Source organism: Neomonachus schauinslandi, chromosome 5, assembly GCF_002201575.2.
Source record: "Neomonachus schauinslandi chromosome 5, ASM220157v2, whole genome shotgun sequence".
In the NCBI taxonomy this organism is placed as follows: domain Eukaryota; kingdom Metazoa; phylum Chordata; class Mammalia; order Carnivora; family Phocidae; genus Neomonachus; species Neomonachus schauinslandi.
Genome location: NC_058407.1, coordinates 175,069,222 through 175,091,584, shown reverse-complemented (window position 1 = coordinate 175,091,584; position 22,363 = coordinate 175,069,222). Strand labels below are relative to the sequence as shown.

Below are 22,363 nucleotides of genomic sequence, written 5' to 3'. Positions count from 1 at the left end.
CAGTGTAGCAACAGGGGGATGGCAGAGAGCCGGAGGCGGCCAGATCAGGGCCTGGGGCTTCCCGCAAGAGGCCCCAGGCCGCAGGGCAGAGCTGCGGGTGGCCGAGGGTCGGCAGACTCGCCCCCTCCCAGCCCCACGGACCATGCCTGCCTGAGGCGAGGCTGCTCCCAGCAGCGCGCACGGCGGGTCACGGCAGGTCCTACCTTGAAGATGAGGCAGTCGGCTTTGTGCTCCGCGTACATGGACGTCAGCCGGTACTGGTTCTCCGTGGTGATGTCGATCTGGTAGCCCGTGAGCGCATAGCAGACTTTCCGGAACTCCTGGATCTTGGTCTGAAAGACCTCCTTGAGCCGCTGGTTCTTCAGCTCAGCGCTCTCCACCTGCTTCCTCAGCTCTGAGGGGGGAGAGGAGAGGGGGTGAGCCTGCAAGCCGGAGAAGGGGGGGTTCGGGGGGGCAGCAGGGGGCCCCGGTCGGAATCACCGGGCCGAGAGTCGAGGAGGAGACGGGGTCCTGCCCGGCATGGACAGGCCACCTGCGTCGGCAAGCCCTGACGCGGGCACTCAGTCCGGAACGAAGAGAACAAGCCGATAAGCAGCCGCACTTGTGGTGGTGAAGTTCCTCAACTACAAACAGTAACTCCACGGAGAGCAGCGACTCCGGAAGCCAGACATCTTCCCGGCTCTGAGCCCCGGATTCCACCCCCCCGCCCAGCCCGGTCCGCTTCTGAGGGACAACAGGGGCAACACGGAAGTCGTCCCAGGTCGGGACGTGCGGGCGTGTGCACCGGCCCTCCGGCCGCAGACTTCAGGCACCGACTGGGGACGCCGGTCCTGGGTCCCCACGCACGGCTGCAGCCGGGTTCCTGCGGGGGGGCCGGATGCCCACCCGCATGGGCCAGCATGGAGAAGCGCGGAGCGGACGGGGGGCTTTGAGAGGACACGGCCTAGAGATGCCTGATCATGTTCCGGAGACAAGGCCACCAGGTGAAGACAGGCCCCCGGGTCCCATCCGCCCCCAGGCCCGCCCGTCACTCCCGCACAGTTTATGGTTGTACGGGAGAAACCAGCCGTGCCAAGTGCAAAGCCGTCAGCAGGCTACACAGCAATTACCACGGATGCTTCACCCAAGGTGCCTTCCCGGTAATTAAACCTCGGTTACCCCCCCAGTAATTAGCTAGGCTGGCTTTCCTCAAACACAAGTGCCGCCTCTGAAGCCAGGAGCCCCCGGTGGTCCTGTCTGGAGCTGACGACGGCGGTGCCCTGGGCAGGACGGGAGCCCGGCTGGCCGATGGGGTGGTGGGAAAGCCCCCGGCCCCCGGAGCCGGTCAGCCCGGCTTGGAGCCCCGCCCACCGTGACAGTGACCGCAGCCCCCCGCCCTCAGGCCGAAGCCCAGGCCCGCCCACCACCAGCGCCCTGGCGGGGCTGAGGGCAGGAGGTCAGCGAGCTTCACATGAGCGGATGTGGGCAGGGTCACTTCCTGGAGGAGGGGAAGGGGACGGGGAGCCTGCCTTCCAGGGAAAGAAACCCACCGGAGACCCTCCAGCCACTCTGCCTGTCCTGACCTGCGGCCTCGAGCCCAGCGTCCCCAGCCCCTGGGCGTGTGTCAGGCACGCAGCCGCCTCCAGGGGCGTCACGAGGACCAAGCTAGGTCGCACGGGGCCACAGCGCTGTGTGGGTTCAGGCCACAGCACCGACGGTGGGGGCGCAGCAGCTACCAACAGGCTCCGGCAAGGCCACGCGGAGGGTGCCTGGTCTCGGCTTTACTAACAAGGGCCGGTGGGATTCAGTGCTTGGCCGCGGGCACCTGGCACAGGGAGGGCCGTCTGTCCTAGGCCAAGCTCTCGACAACCCCCCGCCCCCCACACACTCCGGATGGCGCCGGGCTTATGGACACAGATCCTGGGTCTCGTCTGCACGGCCTGCAGCTCTGCGTTCTCCCTCTGAACGAGGCCTCCTGATAGCAGAGGACGGCTCCCTCCGGCCTCTCCACCATGCGTGTCCATCCACTTGGCCACACGCCCTGCCCTCACCTGCGCCCCATTCATCACGCAGCTCCGACTGGCCCTGGTGGACATTGTTATTCTGGAGCGGAGAGCCTCTCCTTCGGGACGCGGGCCTGGAGCCCTTGCTTAATCGAGTAATCAGACTATGAAATCAAAGGGGTACCTGGTGGCTCTGACCTCACGCTCCTCCCTGCGTCTCTCGGCCAGCCCACCGAGGACGGACCTGCTGGTGGGAGGAAAACCCATTCCACAAGGAAAAATTCAGACCGAGCTTCTGAGGTGATATTTCACCCCTGTCAGAGGCTGCCCTGCCCTAATGGATCTCAGATGTCTGCTGGGAAAAATTAAATTTCGGTAATAACGCAGCCTGACCTTGGAGGAGTTAAGAGCCCCTTTCCACAGTTCCTGGACTCCTACAAGGAAATGGGGCTCGGGTCAGGAGTGGATGAGCCAGGCCACCTGCCACCCCCCTGAGAGGGGCACCCAGTGCCAGACACCATGCACACCTTACCCCGCGCTGCCGCTCAACACCACGAGGCGAGTCCCACGTCCCCCTCTGACGGGCAAGAGTGGGGGGCGTGGGGGTGGAGCGGCCTCAAGGTCACACGGCCCATCGGAGGTGTGAAGAGGGCTCTGACCCCTCCGACCCGGAGGCCTGGTGCGGGTCAGGCGAGAGGCTGCGACTCTCAGGGGCCGGCGCCTTGACGCAGCAAGTTCAGGGGGCCGCCGTGGGTTCTGGCTGTGATTCAGGACCAAAGTCGGTGCCCTGACCTACCCCTTACGCCGCTGTTCAATGGCCTGTGTAAACATGAATGAATAATTCACACAACAGTTTGGATTAAATAAATAAAAGATGTGCCTTTCGCCTTGGAGATGCCTTCCTCTGGGTGGGGTTTGGGGCCCTGCACGTGGCGCTCACAGGAGGCTCCTCCAGGTCCCAGTGGCCGAGCGTTGGAGACCCCTGGGGTCCGCGGTGACCACAGTTCTGCACCCGCCACAGCCACCCCCAAGGCTGGGCCTGCTGGTGGTGACCACGCGTGGGCAGGGCCAGCGCAGCAGGCAAGTGGCCTCATTGGGTCTGCTGAGAGATCCTGGACAGCCCACCCCAGACCTCGCCTGCTGTGTGCACATCCCGGGCATCACAGACACGGGATGGAGACCTCGTGCCTGGGGCCCCTCAACTCAGGCCTGGGGCGAGGCCCACACTCTGGGGCCCAGACTTGCCCTCGCCCTCAGCCCTCTCCTGCCCCCTGCCCTCAACCCTGCTCTCCACCTGCGCTGGCTGGGGGACTGTGCCCCCCACCACCACTGCCTTTCCTCTCTGAGCCAGCCCTCCTCCCCTCAGCAGCCCTTTGCAAGGCTCTCCAAGAGTCCTTGGTGAGGGACGAGGAAGGCAATGGACAAGTAGGAGCCGAAGAGAGGACATGGTCACCCAGAGCCCAGGCGTGGAGGGTGGGCAAGGGCGGTGGGGGCCGGGGATGGATGCCAAGGTCAAGGGGTCATGCCACCTGCTCTCTGTCCTGGCATGCCCAGGCCCGCTGGTTGCCCCCAGCCATGTCCACAGGGGCCACTGGACGGCTCTGCCCTCCACCCCCTGCTCCTCATCTACGCCCAACACCTGGCTGCTCCTGGAGTCACAGAAGGCAGCTGGGAAAGCCCGTGGGAAGGACACAGAACAAAAATAAACTGATTTTCATCTCTCCATTATATAAGGCCAGCAGGAGAGAGTGCTTCAGCCCCGGGAGCAGAGACGTCAGGATGAAGGAGCGGTCATGGGCACATAGCTCTGGAGAGCCAGATCACAGTCTGAAATTCAGAGGAAGATTTTACCCTGCAGGGGTGGGGAGCGCAAGTGAGAGGCAGACGGGTGGACGGCTGGACCTTCCCTGCAGAAAGCCTCTTCGGGGCCCCAGCGCGCGGCGGCACTGGCCAGCAGAGGCCGCGTGTCTACCTGACTAAAAGTGCAGGCGCTACGCGGTCTAGTCCCCTTCTTACCAGTTTGCTGGGGAAAGTGCAGGGAGCTGGGTGGGCAGCGGTGGCGACGACCGAGGTCTGCGCCCCACGGGACCGCTGACCCGGGCTCGGGACAGAGGCCGCCCCCGGCTCTCGCGGGCTGCCGACGTGCAGCCGTTTGCTCCAAGCGCCTTACTCCCTGGGCTGTCGAGAAGCACAGGCAGACAAGACCACACGAAACACTTTCAGATACGCCAACGGTTCTGCGGAGGGCAACCCAGGTCTGACGGTCCACGTCCCGCCTCTCCAGTGGCCTGAGCGTGCCAGCGAGGTGCCTGGGTCTGATCCTGAGGCCCACTCAGAGCCGGTCGGCCCCGCCCTGCGGCCGTTCTGTGGGACACACAGATCGCCAGCCCCGAGCGCCTCAGCCTCAGCTCCATCCCGGGACCTCCCCGTTAATGGGCTCCCCTGACCCACATCTCGGTCCAGACGATCCGACAGCAGAGCAGGGGTCGTCCGATGGCCACCATCCCGGCTGCCCTGTGGGAAGTCAGCCCCTTCACAGCGGAAGCAGCTGGAGGGGGAGAGGTGGAGCCCCACAAAGGGCAGAGCTGGGACCGGGATGCGAGGTTGCTGGGGCCCCGGGCCTCCCACCAGTCAGCTCAGGGTGGCCTTGGTGGCGGGGTCAGGCCCTCTGCACAAAAGTCGGAGCTCTGAAGGGAAGACGTGGTCTGGGTTAAAACCCTCTCCTGGGGAGCTCGGGTGGCTCAGTCAGTTAAGCATCTGACTCTTGATTTCGGCTCAGGTCACGATCTCAGGGTCGTGAGTCAGCTTGAGATTCTCCCTCTCCCTCTGCCCCTCCCCCGCTTGAGAGCTCCCTTTCTCTCTCTCTCAAATAACAAATAAAATCTTAACAAAAAAAAACACAACACTCTCCTGCAGCCATCAGGCCTTTGCTGAGCGGCCCAGGCCGCGGGCTCTCCAGTTGCACCTGACTAGCTTTATTTCATGCCCTGAATGAAGCACCACCCTCCTCCTCACCTCAGGGACTTTGCACATGCCTGGAGCAGCTCCTCCTGGTTCCTGGCTGACCCCCAGTCACCCCAGCTTCAAAACCGCGTCTCTGGAATGCATCCTGTCTCCTGTCGTAGGTTCTCGGGGTACGTGACACTGTCCATTGTAACACAACAGAGCGTTTTTAAAAGCTCCCTGTGTCACAGTTATTTCTCCAGCAGACTCTAAGCTCAGAACAGCTGAGGACTAGGTTCTTTCGTCCCACTCCATCCTTAGAGCACCTCAAGGAGCCGGGAGTACAGAAAATGCCATTTCTGCATAATCCTAAATCATAACCCCTAGAAAAGCGGTGTAAACAAAGGTAACACACACACGGGGCTCCCCTGTGGACACGGCGGATGAAACACATGTTGTCTGTCCTTGCTCCCTACCGCAACCGCCATGGGGGACGAGTCGGGTGGGCAAGATCTCCGCAGACGGAACACAGACAGAGGAACGCAGCTAGGCAGACCTCGGGGAGCGGGGCCGCACTGCCTCGGGTGGTGGGGAGGCCGACTGGAGCCGAGGCACACGTCTCCTTCCTGTCCCCCAGGTGATGGCCTCGCCCCTCAGGGCTGCTGAGGCAAATGCTGATACCTGCCTCCGCCCCTCGCGGCCAGGCCCACGCCCGGGGGAAGGGCTGGAGGGCCGCGGCCCCCATGCCATCAGCTTGCTTCCTGAGAAGCCAAGCAGTAAGGTGTGGTCTGGGACCCACATCTGCAGTCCACACCTGCGCAGGGAGGTGGGCGGGAGCACGGGCTCAGCGGGAAGAAGTCAAACTGCGCCAGTGACCCAGTGGGGCCTGAAGCTGCCTTCACACCCGCCCGCGCTCAGGCTCCCAGGAAGGGGGCTGGGGCCATGCGTCCCCGCGTCCAACAGACCAGCCCCAGGGGGGAGGCCCACCGGCCGGCCGCCTGCCTGGGTGTGGACAGGGGCGCTGGGGAGGGCAGCGGAGAGGAGGTGTGAAGGGCCGGGCCCAGGGCAGGGTGCACAGGGCAGGAAAGCTGGCGGGGGACCAGGGACCGGGGGCCAGGCTGCTGCCGGCCGAGCCATCAAAGGCAGGCAGGCCTGGCTCCTGCAGGGGCACTTTGTTTAGGAGCTGGAAGCAGCATTTGAAATTTCCCTTTGGGGACCCCGGACAAAGTCATTTTTCTTTCTGAAAAGTGAATAAAAAACACTTAGCCAATGCTAAGATTCTCAGGCTTAAACAACAACAAACAGCACTAATATTTCACCATTAGCAACGGAAGCCCTCTGAGCCCAGGCTACGCCAGGCAGTGGTTTCTAAACCCAGCGCACGTCAGGGCCGCTCCGAGGGCAGCGTGGGAAAGGCAGTGAGGGAGGCTTTGAGACAGGCCCGCCTGGAGGGAGGCGGCGGGGTGAGGCCCGGGGGCCAGGGCAGGGTGGTGTGTCCCCCACTTTTCCAAGAGGCTGGACAACCGGCTTCCCGCTCAGCCACAGGCCATGAGGCTGGCGTGTGTGCCCTGGACCGCGGACACTGTGCCCCTCATCCCTGGGCATCCCCCGCACCGCACTCTGCAGCCTGGAGGGGTCTACGGGGCCGGGATGGCGGCCTGGCGCGCCCTCGGGGTCCACCCCACACAGAAGCACAGCAGTGGACGGCGACGGCAGGCTGACGATCACCTACCCCCTCCCCCCCCACGCTCACTGAGCTCCGATGCGGGGCCTGTCTCCTCGGCCTGCCCGGCTCCCCGGTGGGGAGGCTAAGGCCTAGAAAAGGGGTGGGCCCGCTGTGCACCCAGCAGTGCTGGCCGTGGCTGACCTGTCCGCTATCTCGGGCCAAACTAAAGGGTCCGGTGCCCAGGCAAGGCCCTGCAGGGCAAGAGGGTCAGGACAGACAGCACACAGCCACGCCAACGGGCCCCCCGGGACACCGGCAGCTGGGCCAGATGTTCTAGAAGGCCAGCTGGTGCTCTGGCCACCCTTGGCCCATGGCTCTCGAGTCCTCCCAAGGTCCAGGAGGCATAACCGGCCTCAGTCTTGGCAGTGGGCATGAGGCAAGGGCAGTGCCATCCTCTGCTATGAACAGGCTCTGCGAGAGCCGTGGTCTGCGGGGTCAAGGTCCTGAGTTGGGTGTTTGCTTCCTCGGGTTCAAGAAGCTGGTGACGGAGCTGAGGGAAACGCCCGCTTGGTGTCGGCAGGACACACGGGGCGGGGAGGGGTCCAGCGGTCGCGCCGTGGGAACCAAGCCGTGGCACCACACCACGAGGCCACACGGGAGCAGCTGTCTGAGGTGGATGTGCTGGGTCTGGAGAAGCTGGGGCACCAAATGCGTCCCTACGTATCTGAAGGGCACGTGGATGAAAGCAAACATGTTCTGCGTTGGTCCCTGCAGCTGAACAAAGACCAGGGAGGGGACCGCCTCTGTAAGGAGGTGCGTCCCGGGGACGGCTGAGTGTCAGGGCGAAGCAGGGGCCTGACCTCAGCTTGCGCCCATGCACCTTGAGAGGCTAGCCACCCCAGGGTGGTGCAGCGGGTGCCCGGTCCACACTCCCCACCACACGGACCAGGCCGGGGGCCTAGGAGCCTGGCTGGGCCTGAGGTGTCTCCGTGGGAAGCGCCCCTGGGCCTGGGCCTCCCCGGCAGGTGCGTGAGAATGGGGGTGCGGGGGGTGGTGGTGGCTCTGCTCGGGGCCAAATTACTCATGGCTCGTAACTCCTAACTATTTCACTTTTACATTTTTAAATATTTAATAATTAAGCATCAAATATTTACGCAATTTTACTAGGAATCGTGGGAACGGACACCACAGGGGCTGTGACTGTGGGTCTGGGTCCTGGGTCTGGCCGACCGTGAGCAGCGGGGAGGAGACAGGCCCGCCGGCTGGACCGCGCCCCCAGGCGGGCCTTCTGTGGGCGCCGAGCCCCTGGGACGTGTCACAGGGGCTGTGACTGTGGGTCTGGCCGACCGTGAGCAGCGGGGAGGAGACAGGCCCGCCGGCTGGACCACGCCCCCAGGCGGGCCTTCTGTGGGCGCCGAGCCCCTGGGACGTGTTTGCAAGAGCCGCAGGGCCGCCACGCCAACGCAGCAAGGCTTCCCTCTGATGGGCTCCTTTTGGAGGCTGCCTTCCCGTCCCAAATCCAAATCCCAGGAGCGGGGCCGGGAGGCAGCCTGCAGAGGCGTCCAGGCACCCACCCCCTTCCCTGCACAGCACTCAGGGAGGCCCTCCCACGGAAGGCCACGGCAGACTCCGCCGACCCCCACTGCGGGCCTCAGGGACCGGCAGACGGGCCCCTGCCACCCACTAGACACAGCCTTTTGTGTTCCTAGGGAACGGTTCGGTTGAGCCGCCTGCAGCTGGAGGGCCCCTGGGACAAGGTCTCTCCATTATGAGCCCATGTTCCCCTGCTGGGCCGGAAATTGCACATTTTACACAAGAGAGAAGACATTCGCCCTGGAATTATATGCAGATGAGCAGCGTGTGTGCCCACCGCCGGCTGCCTGGCAGACGCCTGCCCGGGGTAAGCTCGGTGCCAGCCTTCAAACAGGGGCATCTCTGTGTGATTAACGGCTCACTCCACAAGCAGCTTGTCACCTTGCACAAAAATGATCTGAAAAGACACCAGCAATTACAGCCCACCAGATTACGGGGTGGGAGAGTCCCGGGGTGACAGGCGGGAGCTCATGTGATATCATATTCCTGGGAAGGCTCCCTCCCCCACCACGGAGAACAGAGAACAGTCGAAGCCCCGGAGGATGCCACCCCCCCGCCCCACCGGGCGCCAGGCTCCCCACCCTGCTGCCTCTTTCGGGAGTGGAGGACCAGCTGAGCCTTGATGGAAGGCCACGGCCGGCCCCTCGTCCGGGCAGCTGACAGATGTGGGGTCAGTGCCTTGTTCACTGTCACCCGGCCAGGGAGCAGAGAAGCCGGACATTCCCGCCAGGACTTCGGGGCGGGATGGATCCCCCGCAGCCCACCAGGCAGCTCCAGTGCTGCCATGAGGAACCAGCCCTGGACACGAGGTGCCACCTCAGGTACAAAGTCCGGCCTCAGTTGCTCATTCGAGCCCGCCCAGCCATGCCACCCGCAGGGGCTCCTCCGGGATCCCAGCGTCCCAGTGTCCCTGCACAAGCTCACAATCCTCCGACTTGGTTTCACTAGCTTGGTGGTTTAGGGTACATTTCTTCCCGACTAAAGCGCACACCCCATCAGGGCAGGGTCCTGGGCTCCACGAGGGCCAGGAAACGCGCACCCCGTGGAGGCCTCCCGCCCTGCACACCTGCCAGCTCATCTTACGCTATGTGAACACCCAGGAGTGTCACCGAGCCTCCATTCCAGGCATGGGGACCTGGGGGTCAGACCGTTGGAAGCAAACTGCCTGAGGCTTCACTCACACACGCACGCTCACACACGCACACTCATGCGTGCACGTACGTGCGCTCACACACACCCGCTGGCGAGAGACGCACACAACAGGCACACCCCTCACAAAGCCCTTGAGACGTAAACCAGAGGACACCACTGCTTAACAAGTTTCTGGCAACCTCTTTCCACACGCGCCCAGGCAGGTGACCTGCTGGGCTCACGGAGCAGCGGCGGCCTGGGGCCACCAGGCGGGAGGGCCCGCGGGAGGAGGCGAGAGGCCGGCAGCTGTGGCAGGCTCGCTCCTACTCTGTTCTGCACGGCGTGTGCGTTATTAATTTCCAACAGCGGGCTCCCAGCAGCCGAGTCCCTGGAAGGTGCGCTTCCTCTCGGAAGAGGGAAGAGCCTCCCAGAGCTCATCTTTTATTGACGAGTCATTTTCGAGTCAATCTGTCTGCTTTGGGCAGGACAAGATCTTAAATCTTTTTCTCTCCCTGCTTTTGAGATGTGGCAGTCTATTAAAACCTGCTAACGCACGCAGCCAGGCGGATGAAGGAAGAGGATGGAGAACCGGCTCAACGGCTGCAGCCGCTCACAGACCGAAGGCTCTGGAGGAGGGAAGGCCGGGGAGACAGATGGTGGGCAGGGGGGCAGCGAGTTAGCCCTCTGGCGATCCAGAGGGGCGAGGACGCAGGCTGCCCTCAGGGCCGGGCTCCCCGGAAGGTGGGGCGTGGGGTGAGGAGTGTGCCGGACACGCAGCCCGAGAGGGAAGCAGAACTCTCGGGTGGCAGGCACCTCGCGCTCAGGGACAGACGGCAGCCCTGGGGTCTAGGGGCCTGCCTCGGGGGTCAGCGTGCTGGGGGCTCACCGCAGAGCCAGGCTGCTCCTCCCAGTGCCTACGACCCCGTCCGAGACGCGCAGCTGCCCGTGTGCGGGCCGAGCGGCCTCTGCGACGGAGCTGCCGAGCACCAGGTGAGGCTCAGGGCGGTGAAGGGACCTGGCGGAGCGTACGTAGCGGGCAGAGAAGCTGCCAGGACCAGAGTCCAGCCCGGCTCAACTCTGCTGGGCGCGGTGGGCAGCAGGGCTCTCCCGGACAACAGCCGCGGTGCACAGTGCGCTCCCAGCGTGGGAACTCAGAACGAGTGCCCACCCTTCCCCGGGTCCGGCTGCAGGAGCCCCTCCTGCCCGTTCCGCTGGCCTCTGCCTCCAGCCCGCCCCAGCCTGACCGCGCGGGACTACAATATGCACCAGCCTTAGACACCACGACGGGCAAGCAGAGACACTCCCGGGGCCCCAGAGCAGGCTGGCCCCCCACGCCGTCCGCCTGGAGGTCCGCGGCCTCTGTCCAGGGCCCCCAGCAGGCTGCTGACGCCTGTACGCCCCTGAATCCTAACGACCTTGTGAAGTCAGAGAGAGGACTTTTCCCGAAGGTCAACAGGTGAGTGACCAAGACAGAGACCGTGGGGAGGTGTCAGTGCCCGATGCCCAGAACCAGGACTGTGTGCTCGTCGGCAGAAGAGGGCTCTGCAGGCGGGAGTGAATTAAGGAGGTGGAGATGGTCCAGGGGCCCAGGGTCCTCATGCAGCTTCTACGAGGAGAGGAGGTGGGAGGGTGCAGGTCTGAAGAGGACAACACTGGCATGGGGCTCAGGGAGGGGCTGAGGGCCACGGAAAGCAGCCGCCTCCAGCAGCCAGAAACGGCAATGCAACAGGACCCCCCAGAGCCTCGGGGGACGCAGTCCTGCCAACCCCTGCCGTCAGCCTCCTGATGTGAGACTTCTGACCCCCAGCGCTGCCTGATGAGACCTCTGTGGGAGCAGGTGACCACCACGGTGGCCGTGGGCACCTGGGGGTGTGGGTGGCCGCCACAGAGGCCTGTCTGAGTACGATCTCCCTGCCCCTCAACAGCAGCGGCAGGACCGAGCCCTCACAGTGAGCGGCCCCAGGGACGGGGACTTTAGAAGGGCTGGTGAGTTACTCACCCAACGAGGATGTGACAAGAGTAAACTGCATGCCTGGCATCATTTTAGGCTGAGGGCACACAGCGTGGACACACATAAAAATGCCAGGTCTAAGGCAGTTACGTTCCCATACGGGACACAGATAAAAACACACATCAGCAGGGCGGGGTGGTCTCCAGAGCTTGTAAGCACTATGGAGCACCAGAAGACAGGGCTGGGAGGGGGGCTGCAGAGTGGCCCTGGTCACAGCAGACCTCCAGGGAGCCTGGGCACAAGCCGAGCACAAGGCAGGCAGGAGGCGGCCCGTGCAAAGGGCCTGAGGCAGGAGGCACCTTGGACCATTCAGAGAAGCAGGGACGACGCCGGCAAGCCAATGCAGAAATGGACACGGGAATGCAAACGGTAAGGTTGGGTGGGGGTCATCCAGACCATGGAGACTGGCCCGCAGTCCGCGTGCTGCCCCTCCACTTTGGCAAACGGCCTGTGAGAAGAGGTCCTGTCTGCGCAGGCTGAAAGAAACCCAAAGAGGGTTTTCTCGCTTTCATAAAAAAGGCGAGAAGCCCGAGTAGTGTTCGTGTTCATTGTGCAGCAAGCCCTCTGGGGCAGCGTGCACCACCAGTGCGGGCTGCCCCCCAGCTCCTTCCCCAGGAGCCACGCGCAGCCCCCCAGCGTCCAGCCGCCAGCGCTCTGAGCCACGGCTGTGAGCATCTGCGCTTCTCCCGGTGGATTTCCTGCAGCCCTTAGCAAGGTGAGTCGGAGACAGGTGGTGTCTTGGGAACAACTGGACCTCTGAATAGGAACAAATGAATGCTGAACCCTCCTTCACATCACATACAAAGGTTAGTTTGATACAGACCATGGGTCTAAAAGCTTCTAGAAGAAACCGGGAGATGGCAACGCCGGGGCAAGCCAAGATTTCTTAGACAAAGAACTAAGCACAGAAGGAAAAACGAGTAGATCCGACTTCATCAAAATTTAAAACTTTCGCTTACTGAAAGGCAGCATGAAGAAAATGATCACAAGAAAACAAATACTCTAAAACCGGGCTGAAGACTAACAGAGACGCTTTACCGGAGCAGATGTGCAAACGGCTCATGAGCTGTGGGAACGTGCCTGACGCTGCTCGCCGTCCGGGAGACCCAACCCCAGCAGAAGGCCGCGCCCCGGAGGCCAGGGAATCAGCAGCACCAGGGGCACGCGGGGCCCTGACAGGGACCCTGAGATGCTGCCGCCACTCTGGAAAACAACTTGGCAGCTGCTTAAAGGTCAAACGTAACCCAGCCCCCATCACACCCCAAGAACCAGAGACCCCGATTCCACTCCCACCCCGTGCGAGGCTATGCGCACACAGAGCCTCATGGTGCCACGTCCTCGGCAGCAACATTCCTATGAGCCAAGAAGCGTCTGTCCCCTCAGCGTCCGCCAGCTGACGAAAGCCTAAACAAAGCGAGGTCCGACCATGAACGCTACTCGGTGACGCACACGACGAGGTGCACGGACCTCAAACACGTTCCTGCAAGTGGCAGGAGGGAGACGTCACCAGAGGCAGGACGCGGACTCCGGCCCCACGGCCGAGCACTGCAGCGGACCCGGGCCCTCAGTGGGCAGCAGGGACCCTTCGGGGGTCTTGCCACCTCAGGATGCAAGATCAACTGGATCACAACCATCCGTGCCACACTCACTTCACCAGGCTTCGTGTTTGGTTTTACTCCTTGGGGTTTTATACCCAGAGAGTCGTCTGCAGAGGAACACTTCTGCTCCCTCCCCTCGCGTCCCTATGCCTGCTCTTCCCTGGCGACCCAGACCGGGACTTCCTCCATGCTTACTCAGGGTGCTAGACCACCTCTGCCTTATTTCTGGTCTTGGGGAAGCACGGATTGGTGTGGGGGTGCTCGCAGACGCTCTTTGTCAGGCTGAGGGAGCCCCCTCTTTATTTAGTTTGCTGAGTTTTCCTGGGTGTTGAGTTTTGTCAAATTATTCCATCAGTTGATTAGATCACATTGATGCGGTGGATGACATCAATGGATATTTGAATCCTGGAATACAAAAATAAATGCCTATAGGTCCTATTTTCTGTCCTGTCACTGGTTTTCAAATTAGGATAATATTTGCTTCATAAAATGAGTTCGAAAGCGCTCCCTCTTCACTTTTCTTGAAGAGCTTGTACAGAGCTGGTGTTAATTGTTCTTCATTTGGTACAATTCACCAGTGAAAGCACCCGGCCTGGAGATGTCTTTTTTGGAAGCTTCCTGATTGTAGCTCCAACTCCTGCAACAATCAAGGGACTACTGGGGCTACCTCCTTCACACTGGGTGAGCTTTACAGTTTGAGTTTGCCAAGGTTGGTTGCTGTTGCTTATTTGGGTCCTGCTGCGCCCCCCACCCTGCCCCGGACGACAGGCACTGAAGCCCGGGCTGGATGCAGTGAGCGAGCACTGGGTGCAGAGTTGAGAGAAGGAGGTAGGAGAAATCCCTCTTTCTTCCTCTTCTCATCCCCTTCTCCTCCAGGTCCTTGGCAACCCCGTGGAGGGGCAGGTGCAGCTGGGCGGGCACCTAGCCCTCCAGAGCCGTGACCTCAGGACACTGGGGTGAATCGCAGCTGCTATCCCAGCTGCACCCCATGGCGCTGGCCTTCATGCTGATGCAGCTGTGGAATACACAGAGCAGAGCAAGGAAAGTGAAGCCCTGGGTTTCCGGCCCAGAGCCTCAGGGAAGCAGAAACTGGGGGGGATCAGGAGAGGGGACTCTGGGGGGCATGCCTGGCACCCACACGGGCCGTGGAGACTGGTGCGGGTCCTGAAACTGAGCGGGTGTGGAAGCACAGCTCAGAGGGCGCGGGGACTGTCCCCTCAGTCTGCCTGCTGAAACCAACCGACCAGGATTAACATTCTCCACAGGACAGCAAAAAGACTGAGAATCTCCCAACACGGCATTCAAAACCTACAGAAAATACCCAAAATTAAGCAGCATCTGAAAAACCAAGAAAATACTAACCTGCTAGGAAACAACACAGCCAACAGGTGCTGACCCAGGATGACAGAGATGGTAGAACCGCCAAGCAAGACTCCACAGATGCCCACAAAGACTTCGTGTGTCATCGTCCACCCGGAAACCGTATTTACCACTGAAACCGGCTGCAGAGAGCATATTGGTGTACAGGTCCCCTGCCCCCAGATGCTGCCACTCTCCTGTCCCCCGCTTTTAACTTACAAACACCGTTATCCGCGATCTGAGTTTCTGACGCTCTATGTCTCTTACACTGAGGGCAGGTTATCCGGATGACTGTAGATGACTCATCAGAAGCCATGGAGACCAGAGGTAGAGAAGCGATGTCGATTTCCATAATGCTGATAGAACCCCTAACCCAGAATTAGCAGGCGCGTCCTTCAGGAGTGAAGGCAAGATGGGGTCACCACGTGGGGGGAACCCCGAGAACCTGAAAGCAGCACGTGTCCTCTGAAAGAAACACCTGGGGAGCAGATAAAAGGGGTAAACTTGGAATTTCAGGAATGAAGACAAAGCAACAGGAATTCTAAATGTCTAGGTAAAAATCCTGAACTGTTTTTTTCCTCTTTAAAATACGTACGACAGTTCAAAGGAAAAACTGTAACATTTCCTGGCAGGTTCTCGGCGTATGTGCAGGAAATGACCTGCGAGCACCACCAAACGGGGGGCCGGTGGGCGGAAAGCCTGTCACAGTAAGACCTTGACATTCCAACAGGTAAAATAGCAGATGTAAGGGCACTGTGAGAAGTAAGCATGTGTGCTGTAATCAATCCCTAGAAAAGTCACTTTAAAAAGTGTCCAAAGAGATACAATGCATTAAAAAACCCTAAGATATATCAAAATGGGATACTAAAAAATGTTCAAAGAATCTGGAAATAGGTAGAAATAGGAAAACAGGAATACAACACAGAGAGCAAGCAAAACTAATCATAAATGGCAGGCCTAACTCCAAACGTATTAAAATACTACATTAAATATAAATGGTGTAAACACACTGATTAACAGACAGAATACACCTTCTTACCAGGTGCACACGGAACATTTACTAAGATCGCTCAGTACTGGCCATCAGAAAAATCCTGAATTAAAAAACAAATTATACAAAGTGTGTTCCCTAAATGTAATGGAATTAAACCAGAAATCAGTAACAGAAAGCCACCTGGAAAATCCCCAGACATTTTGAAATTAAAAACACACTTCTAAATAATGTATGAATCACAGAGAACATCTTAAAGGAAATTTGAAAAATTTCTGAACTGAACACAAATGAAACTCCAACATACTAAAATTTGTGGATGCAGCTAAAGCAGTACTCAGATTGAAATTTATAGCATTAAGTGCTTATTTTAGAAAACAAAAAAAGATCTCAAATGAGCAATCTCACTTTCCAGCTTAAGAAACCAAACAAAGAACACGAGGAAGTCAGAGTAAGCAGACCAAAGGAAGTAACAAGGAAATGAGCAAAAAAATCGGTAAAACTGAAAACAGAGTAACAATACTGAAAAATCAATGAAACTGAAAGCGAGGTCTTTGAAAGACTGATCAAATGCGCAAATCTTCATCAAAACTGACAAAGGAAAAAAAAAAGCAAAGACACAAATTACCAAAATCAGGAAGGAAAGAGAGGGTAATTGCTACAGACTCAGTGAGATGACAAAATTAGTAAAAGAACCCACTCCCCCTGCTTGTGTTCCCTCTCTCGCTGTCTCTCTCTGTCAAATAAATAAATAAAATCTTTTAAAAAATAATAATAATAATAAAATTAGTAAAAGAATAGTACAAACAATTCCTATGGTAAATTTCACAACTTAGACATAAAGGACCAATTCCTACAAAAACCCACAAACTACCACAACTGACCCAAGAAAAACCAGATAAGCTGATATTCCCGTGGTCTTAGTGCACGTGGTCTGCTGTCACAGAACACTGCAGGCAGCGTTGACTTATCAACACGAGCTTGTACTCCTCGCGGTTCTGGAGGCCGGGGAGTCTGAGATGAAGGCGCCGGCAGATCTGGGGTCTGCGCAGGTCCAGTTACTGGCTCACAGACAGCATCTTCTGTGTCCTCACGTGGTGGAAGGAGTGAGGGCGCGCTCTGGGTCTCTTTTCTGAGGGCAGCGGTCCCATTCATGGGGGCCCCACCCTTCCTTATGACCTCATCACCTCCCAAGGCCCCACCTCCTAACACCATCACACTGGGGAAGAGGGTCTCAACATACAAACTGTGTGTGGCCCTTATAACTATTAGAAACCCTCAGCGACCCAAATCTACAGGTGCAGATGGTGTCCAGCAGGTGTCTGTAAAACAGCCAGAGAGGAGGGAATGCCAATTTGACACCATCTCCTCCAGAAAACAGAAGAGGAAGGAGCATTTTCTGACTCATTTCATTCATTATGCTGATAATCAAACTAGACAAGGACCGGATGAGACAACCACAGACCAATATGAACAACGACACAAAAATTATTGACGAAATATTAGCAAGTTGAATCCAGCAACATAAAATGGAAGAACGTACCACAACCAAGAGGAATTTAGTCTAGGAATACAAGGCTGGCTCCAAATTGAAAAATTTCACAAGTAATCCTCCACACTGACATCTTATCCATTGATGGAGACACAAAATTCAGCATCCAACACGATAAACCCTCTCAGCAAGCTTAGAGGGGACTTCCTCAACTGGACAAAGGGCATCTACACACAGCCCGCAGCTCAGAGAACGGGCGGTGGGGAGGGACTGAACGCCGCCCAGGCGGTGAGGAGGGCGGCCGGCCGTGCTCACCACCACTCAGCAGCGCACTCTTTAGCCAGGCAGGAGAGCAAGAACAGGGAACACGGGCACCCAGGCTTTACGGGAAAATATACAGCAGTCCCTCTTCACAAATGGCACGACTGCAAAGAATAAAATGAACAAAATCCAAACAAGACCCTCCTGAAACTGGTACGTGAGTTCTGTGAGGTCACAGGACACAAGACCAACCATACTTCTAGACACAAAGATCACACACACACACACACACACACACACACACACACACACACACAGTAACTCCAAGAATTTAAAACAACAAGGAAACACTTAGGGACGTTTCTAACAAAGCACTTCGTGGGTGTGTGTGCAGAGAATCAGGAACCGCTGATGTGGGAAATCCAAGGAAGCCTGAGTCAGTGGAGACACATCATGTTCTGGGGGGACAGACTCACCACCTAGAAGTACGATTCTCCCCAAGCTCATCTGCAGATTTAATGGGATGCCCATGAAAGTGTCGGCAGGATTTCTGTAGATACAGACAAGCTGACTCGCACGTTCTTGTGGAGAGGCAGGGGGACGGGGACGGGCCAGGCGCTCGTGAAGAGGAGGCACCGAGTCCGAGGACTTGCGGTACCGATGACGAGTGTCCGGCTATGGCCACCAGTCGGGGCGGTGGCAGCGAAGAGACAGACACGTAGGTCAGAGGGACAGAAGACGGGGCGCACATAACTCAGCCAGCGGACAGGACCACGGAGCAAGGGTAATTCAGTGGAAGCACAAGATGCTTTTCCACAGCTGACGCTGGAACAACTGGACGTTCACGTGAACCCCTCTAAAAAATCAACTTAACCTAAATCTCACATCGTATGCAAAACTCAACTCTACATGGATCACAGATTTAACTGTAAGACTGAAAAACTCTTGGTAGAAAACTAAGAAAAAAGTGTCTTGACCTTGGGTCAGGCAGGGTTCTCAGATGAGACTCCTGTAAAAGGAAAATTCACTGTCCGAGAGCAAATGAAACATGTTTGCTCTGAGAAGGACGCTGCTAGAAAATGTAACCTCTGAACTTGATACAAAGAAAACCACCCAATAAAGGGGGAAACTGGAACAGAGACCTACCCCAGAGGACGCAGGGATGGCCCAAGGCGCTGCAGGCGCCCATCCTCAGACACCGGGGACGCGCCAGGTAGGACATGATGCGCTGCACACAACACGCACACGCGTGCACACGCACACACATGCATGTACACGTATGCGCACATGTGCACACGCACACACACGTGAGAATCGCCCCTGCAGCATCAGCACCCGCGGGGAAACAGCCACGGGCCACGTGCGGACACTGTGGGACGGGGCCAGTTTTTAGGAAGCCAACCACGCGCTGACCAGGGACCCAGTCGTCCCCACCAAGTACAGGCCCCGAGAAAACGGGCTAACGCTCCCAGAAGCACTGTGTCTGGCAGTTTGATACCGGTGTACCTGGGTGCGTCTGACCCCATTCTGGAAGCTCACGCTCGATGTCTGCTCTGTTTTAAAGCCTCCGTGGTGCTTTTCAGATCCACCCCACATGTGCGCCACTTAGGCACCGGCCAGTGGCTTCAGAGACCCAGGCCACCCCTCCCTTCCCACCTGCTGCCAAGCCTCGGGGGTGAAGGCTGTTCTGCAGGGCGGGTGGGTCAGGAGAGCCCAAGGCCAGGACCCTCCTGCAGCTCCCAGGGCCCGCCCCTGGGGGACAGCGGGAGAGCTCATCTGGGGTGGGGGTGGGAGGTGGCTGGAGACACCCTACGTGGCTCCATCTGGGCTCATCAGTCTTCCTTCCCCACCCGGATCGTGCATTCCTTGCTGGCAGCCCTCACTGCGCCCCACACAGGGCTGGGCACATGTGGTGAGGGTGGGGGACAAGCTCGGAGGACCCCTGCCTGAAAGAGTAGCCCTTCTCCCCTCCTACTCAGCCCACAAAGCCCAGCCGAAGCCCCCTGCCCTGGCCCGGGGAAGCTGCCCAGCCGCTGCAGTCTGCCCCTCCCCGGCCCTCTGCACCCAGGGCCTGCTCTGAGGCCCCTGATTCCCACGGCTCTCCCCTCACTCTGTTTTAAGGGCAGGGACAGGCCCCGCTGACACCTGTGGGTCCAGCAGGTGGCGGGTGGCCAGTGCTGCTGGCTAACGGGACTGTGTGCCCCTGCCTCGGGGGGACACGGTGCGTCCACCCCATCTCCGCCGTGGCAGCACCCTACCCTCACCTACGTGCGAGCCAGCGGAAGTCTGGGTGGTTGCCTTGCCGAGGGCACGGGGACGGCAGACATTCAGATGGCCTGTGTCTTGTGGAGCCACCCCAGAACGCTAGCACCTAGACGGCACCTCTTGGACTCACGACCCGTGGCCCTCCGGCCCCCCGGCTCCCCGCCAGCTGAACTGGCGCCGGCCACGGCATGGATGAGCTGCCTCATAAGCCAGCAGAGAGGACAGAGCGGCTGAGGGAAGAAGCAAGCTGTTCTTTGTGCCCAGACAGAGCAGGGGGGTACCAGGGAGGAGCCCTGGACCCCACCACCCTCCCCCATGCAGGGACACCTCGGGATCAGCTGCACCCACACAGCCAGGCAGTGACAAACTTGATCGCCTTCACTGTGTTGCTGACAAGATTCGATTATTTTAATATTAATGCGTTACCTAATTAAGCTGCAATTAATAATCTCCCTGGCCTAGCCTGGGTACCGCAGGGGGCCCTGTGAGGAGCCAAGAGCCAGCTGGGGGAGGCTGAGGATTTAGGTTCCTGCCGACCCAGGAGGCTGGGCCCTTGCTACGGGTTGTTCAGCAATTCCTTTGTCAAAGATCCACCAGAACCTCAGACCAGCTCTCCCCCGAACTCTGAGGGCACGGTTAGGGAGGGCGGGTGGCTGCGGCCCCTCCCCCGTCCCGGCTAGCCCGATGGGTCCTTCTCCTGTTCAGCAAAGCTGCGCTCCTCAGGAGGCCAGGCCCCCGCCACTAGTCCAGCTGCCTGCCACGGCACACCTGCTCCGTCTGAGAGCCATCCCCCCCGCACTGAACTCGGGGGCCGCTCTGCAAGGCCAGCTCGGAGGCGGTGTCCCGTGCACAGCAGGAGGGAACCCGTCTGGACCGTCAGCACCCTTTATGTCATCTGTCAGGGAACTGGTTATGTTCCTACGAGGTCCGTTGGTCTGTGCTCACCTGGGGTGCCCGAGGGCGGGGGCCCGTGTGTGTTTTCTGCCTCATCTCTGGCCTTCAGCCGGAGCCCAGACCACAGCAAGCTGGTCTGCTCCCAGCAACACCGGTCTGCACAGCCAAAGGCCTGGGTGGGGGGCGGCCCGCTCACAGGTGGCAGGGCAGCCTGGCCTGCGAGACCGGGGGTGGAGGGCGGCAGCGCGGGGGGCATCTGTTGGTGGCTGGAAGTCCACCGGAGCCCCACTCTCCACGGCGCATCTTCAGGGTACCCAGACACCTGGCCAGGGGCCTGAAGTGCTGAGGCTCCTGCAACTGGCGGCAGGTCACAGGTCACCGCCCAGCAGCCTGGCCCTGCGCTGCTGGGGCCGCGTGACTGCAGACAGCATGGGGGGCTCAGGGGAGGGCGCGTCTGCTGATGGTCTGCAGAGGCCGGCGTCTAACCCCCATGCTCCGTCTGTGCGTCCCATCCATTCAGCAGCGGCCAGCTGTCTACCCACCGAAGCGCCATCCGCGAGGCGCCTGGCCGTTCTAACACGCTCCTTTGGGGCCGAGGCAGCTGCCCAGGGCTGGGGTCCCACGACCACACTCGCCATTCAGCCGCCCCCGCCTCTCCTGCAGACGTAAGACAAACGCCTGGCACGAGGCCGTGGGCAAACACAGGCTGCAAACCCAGTGGAGGTTCTCAGAGCTCCCGCTCCCACCGAGCTTCCGGAGAGGCGGCCCCAGCCACGCCACACGCCCGGCTCCTCCCCCCGCCGTGGCAGCCGCGTGGTCACCCCGCGCCCCGAGGACGGACACGGCGACCCCCTGCTTCCCCACTCACACGCCCGGTCGGCCAGCCGTGCCTCAGTGGAGCGCTGGCATGCACCGGCCTTCACAAGCCGGACTTGCACACACGTCTGAAACTTAGGCTTTGTTTCTACACCAACTCTGTTCCACAGGTAGGTCTTAGTCTTCGAGAGTCCAGTGGCGGGACGAGGCGTCTCCCACTCCCTCGGGGAATCGGCTGCACCCACTGGACGGTCGCTTGGGTACTAAGTCCTCTTGTGGAGGAAGCACGACGTGACAGCACTCCTGGGTCAGACAGCTGAAGCGATGCCCACCGCCCTCTGCCCTCTGCCAGGACACGATGCCCTGAGTTGCTTGCGTCAGAACCCCACACTGTCCTGACTGCAGCCACGTGAGCTGGGCCGGGCAGGAGACCAGGACTTTCTCCCCCACGCTTTCTGCTTCCCCTGCAGCTGGTGACGGTCCTGCTTTTCCAGTGGCTGTTTTCCGGGTACTCGTGACCGACTCGACAAACCTCCCTACCGGGTGTCCACGTTGGAGCACCCTGACCGTGCGGTGGGAACCACGAGCCGGGAGTCCGGCACACAGGTAAGGAAAGCTCTGGTCCACAGCGTCTCTCAAGACACTGGACACCTTACATTCTGCAACCTCATCTGTCTGAAGTGGTTCCAGAACCTTCTGACCAGTCTCAATCTGAGCTCCGGCTGCCCCTGGGGCGGCTGTCCTGGGTCCTCCTCATCTCTCCAGGGCTGGCGCTCGGGCCTCCCGTATCTGTGTTGCTCCCTGGCTCCTGCTCCCCTTTCATGGGTACGCATCCTCCATAGGCCTCATGGGAGAGGGAACGGCGAGGTAGGGTTTTCCAGACGTTGAACATCGGAAACGGAACTGAATTCCTCCCCGACAGACCTGAGCGCGGGGCTGGCCGTGAGCCCCATCCAGTCCCTCAGGCACCGGGAGCCCCGCCCCTGGAGGCTTTCTCGCCCCCTGGGCCGCAGTTGAGAATGGAGCGGCCCGTCTTCTCCCTCCCCGGGAGGCAACAGGTCCCCTTGTCCCTGCGTTCAGAAGTCCCAGGACGACACGTCCCAGTGTGGGGCGCCTCTCTCCGGCCAGCCGTGCTTCCCCGGGGTCCCCGCCCTCTCCTGGAGCCACCAGACAAGCCGCGGACACCCCACACCCCTCCCACCTTCATCCGGCCTCTGCTCTCCTGTTCACATAACCTCCCCCAATTTCGTAAGTCTTCTGTTTAGATTTTCATTTCACTTTCGGTGTTTTTAACTTCCAGAACTTCACGTGTATCCTCTTTGAAAACACAGTCTTCTCCTTCTCTGAAGGTGTCCCGGAAC

At 59.7% G+C, this 22,363-nt stretch overlaps 1 protein-coding gene across 1 annotated transcript in view; it reads right to left on the bottom strand.

The window, feature by feature from the left end:
• MAD1L1 (mitotic arrest deficient 1 like 1) overlaps window positions 1–22,363 on the bottom strand; it is a 285,464-nt gene that overhangs the window by 41,849 nt on the left and 221,252 nt on the right. The window contains exon 15 of the mRNA XM_044915187.1: window positions 204–394. Within this exon, the coding sequence (XP_044771122.1) occupies window positions 204–394 (191 nt within the window). The remainder of the gene's footprint in view (window positions 1–203; window positions 395–22,363) is intronic.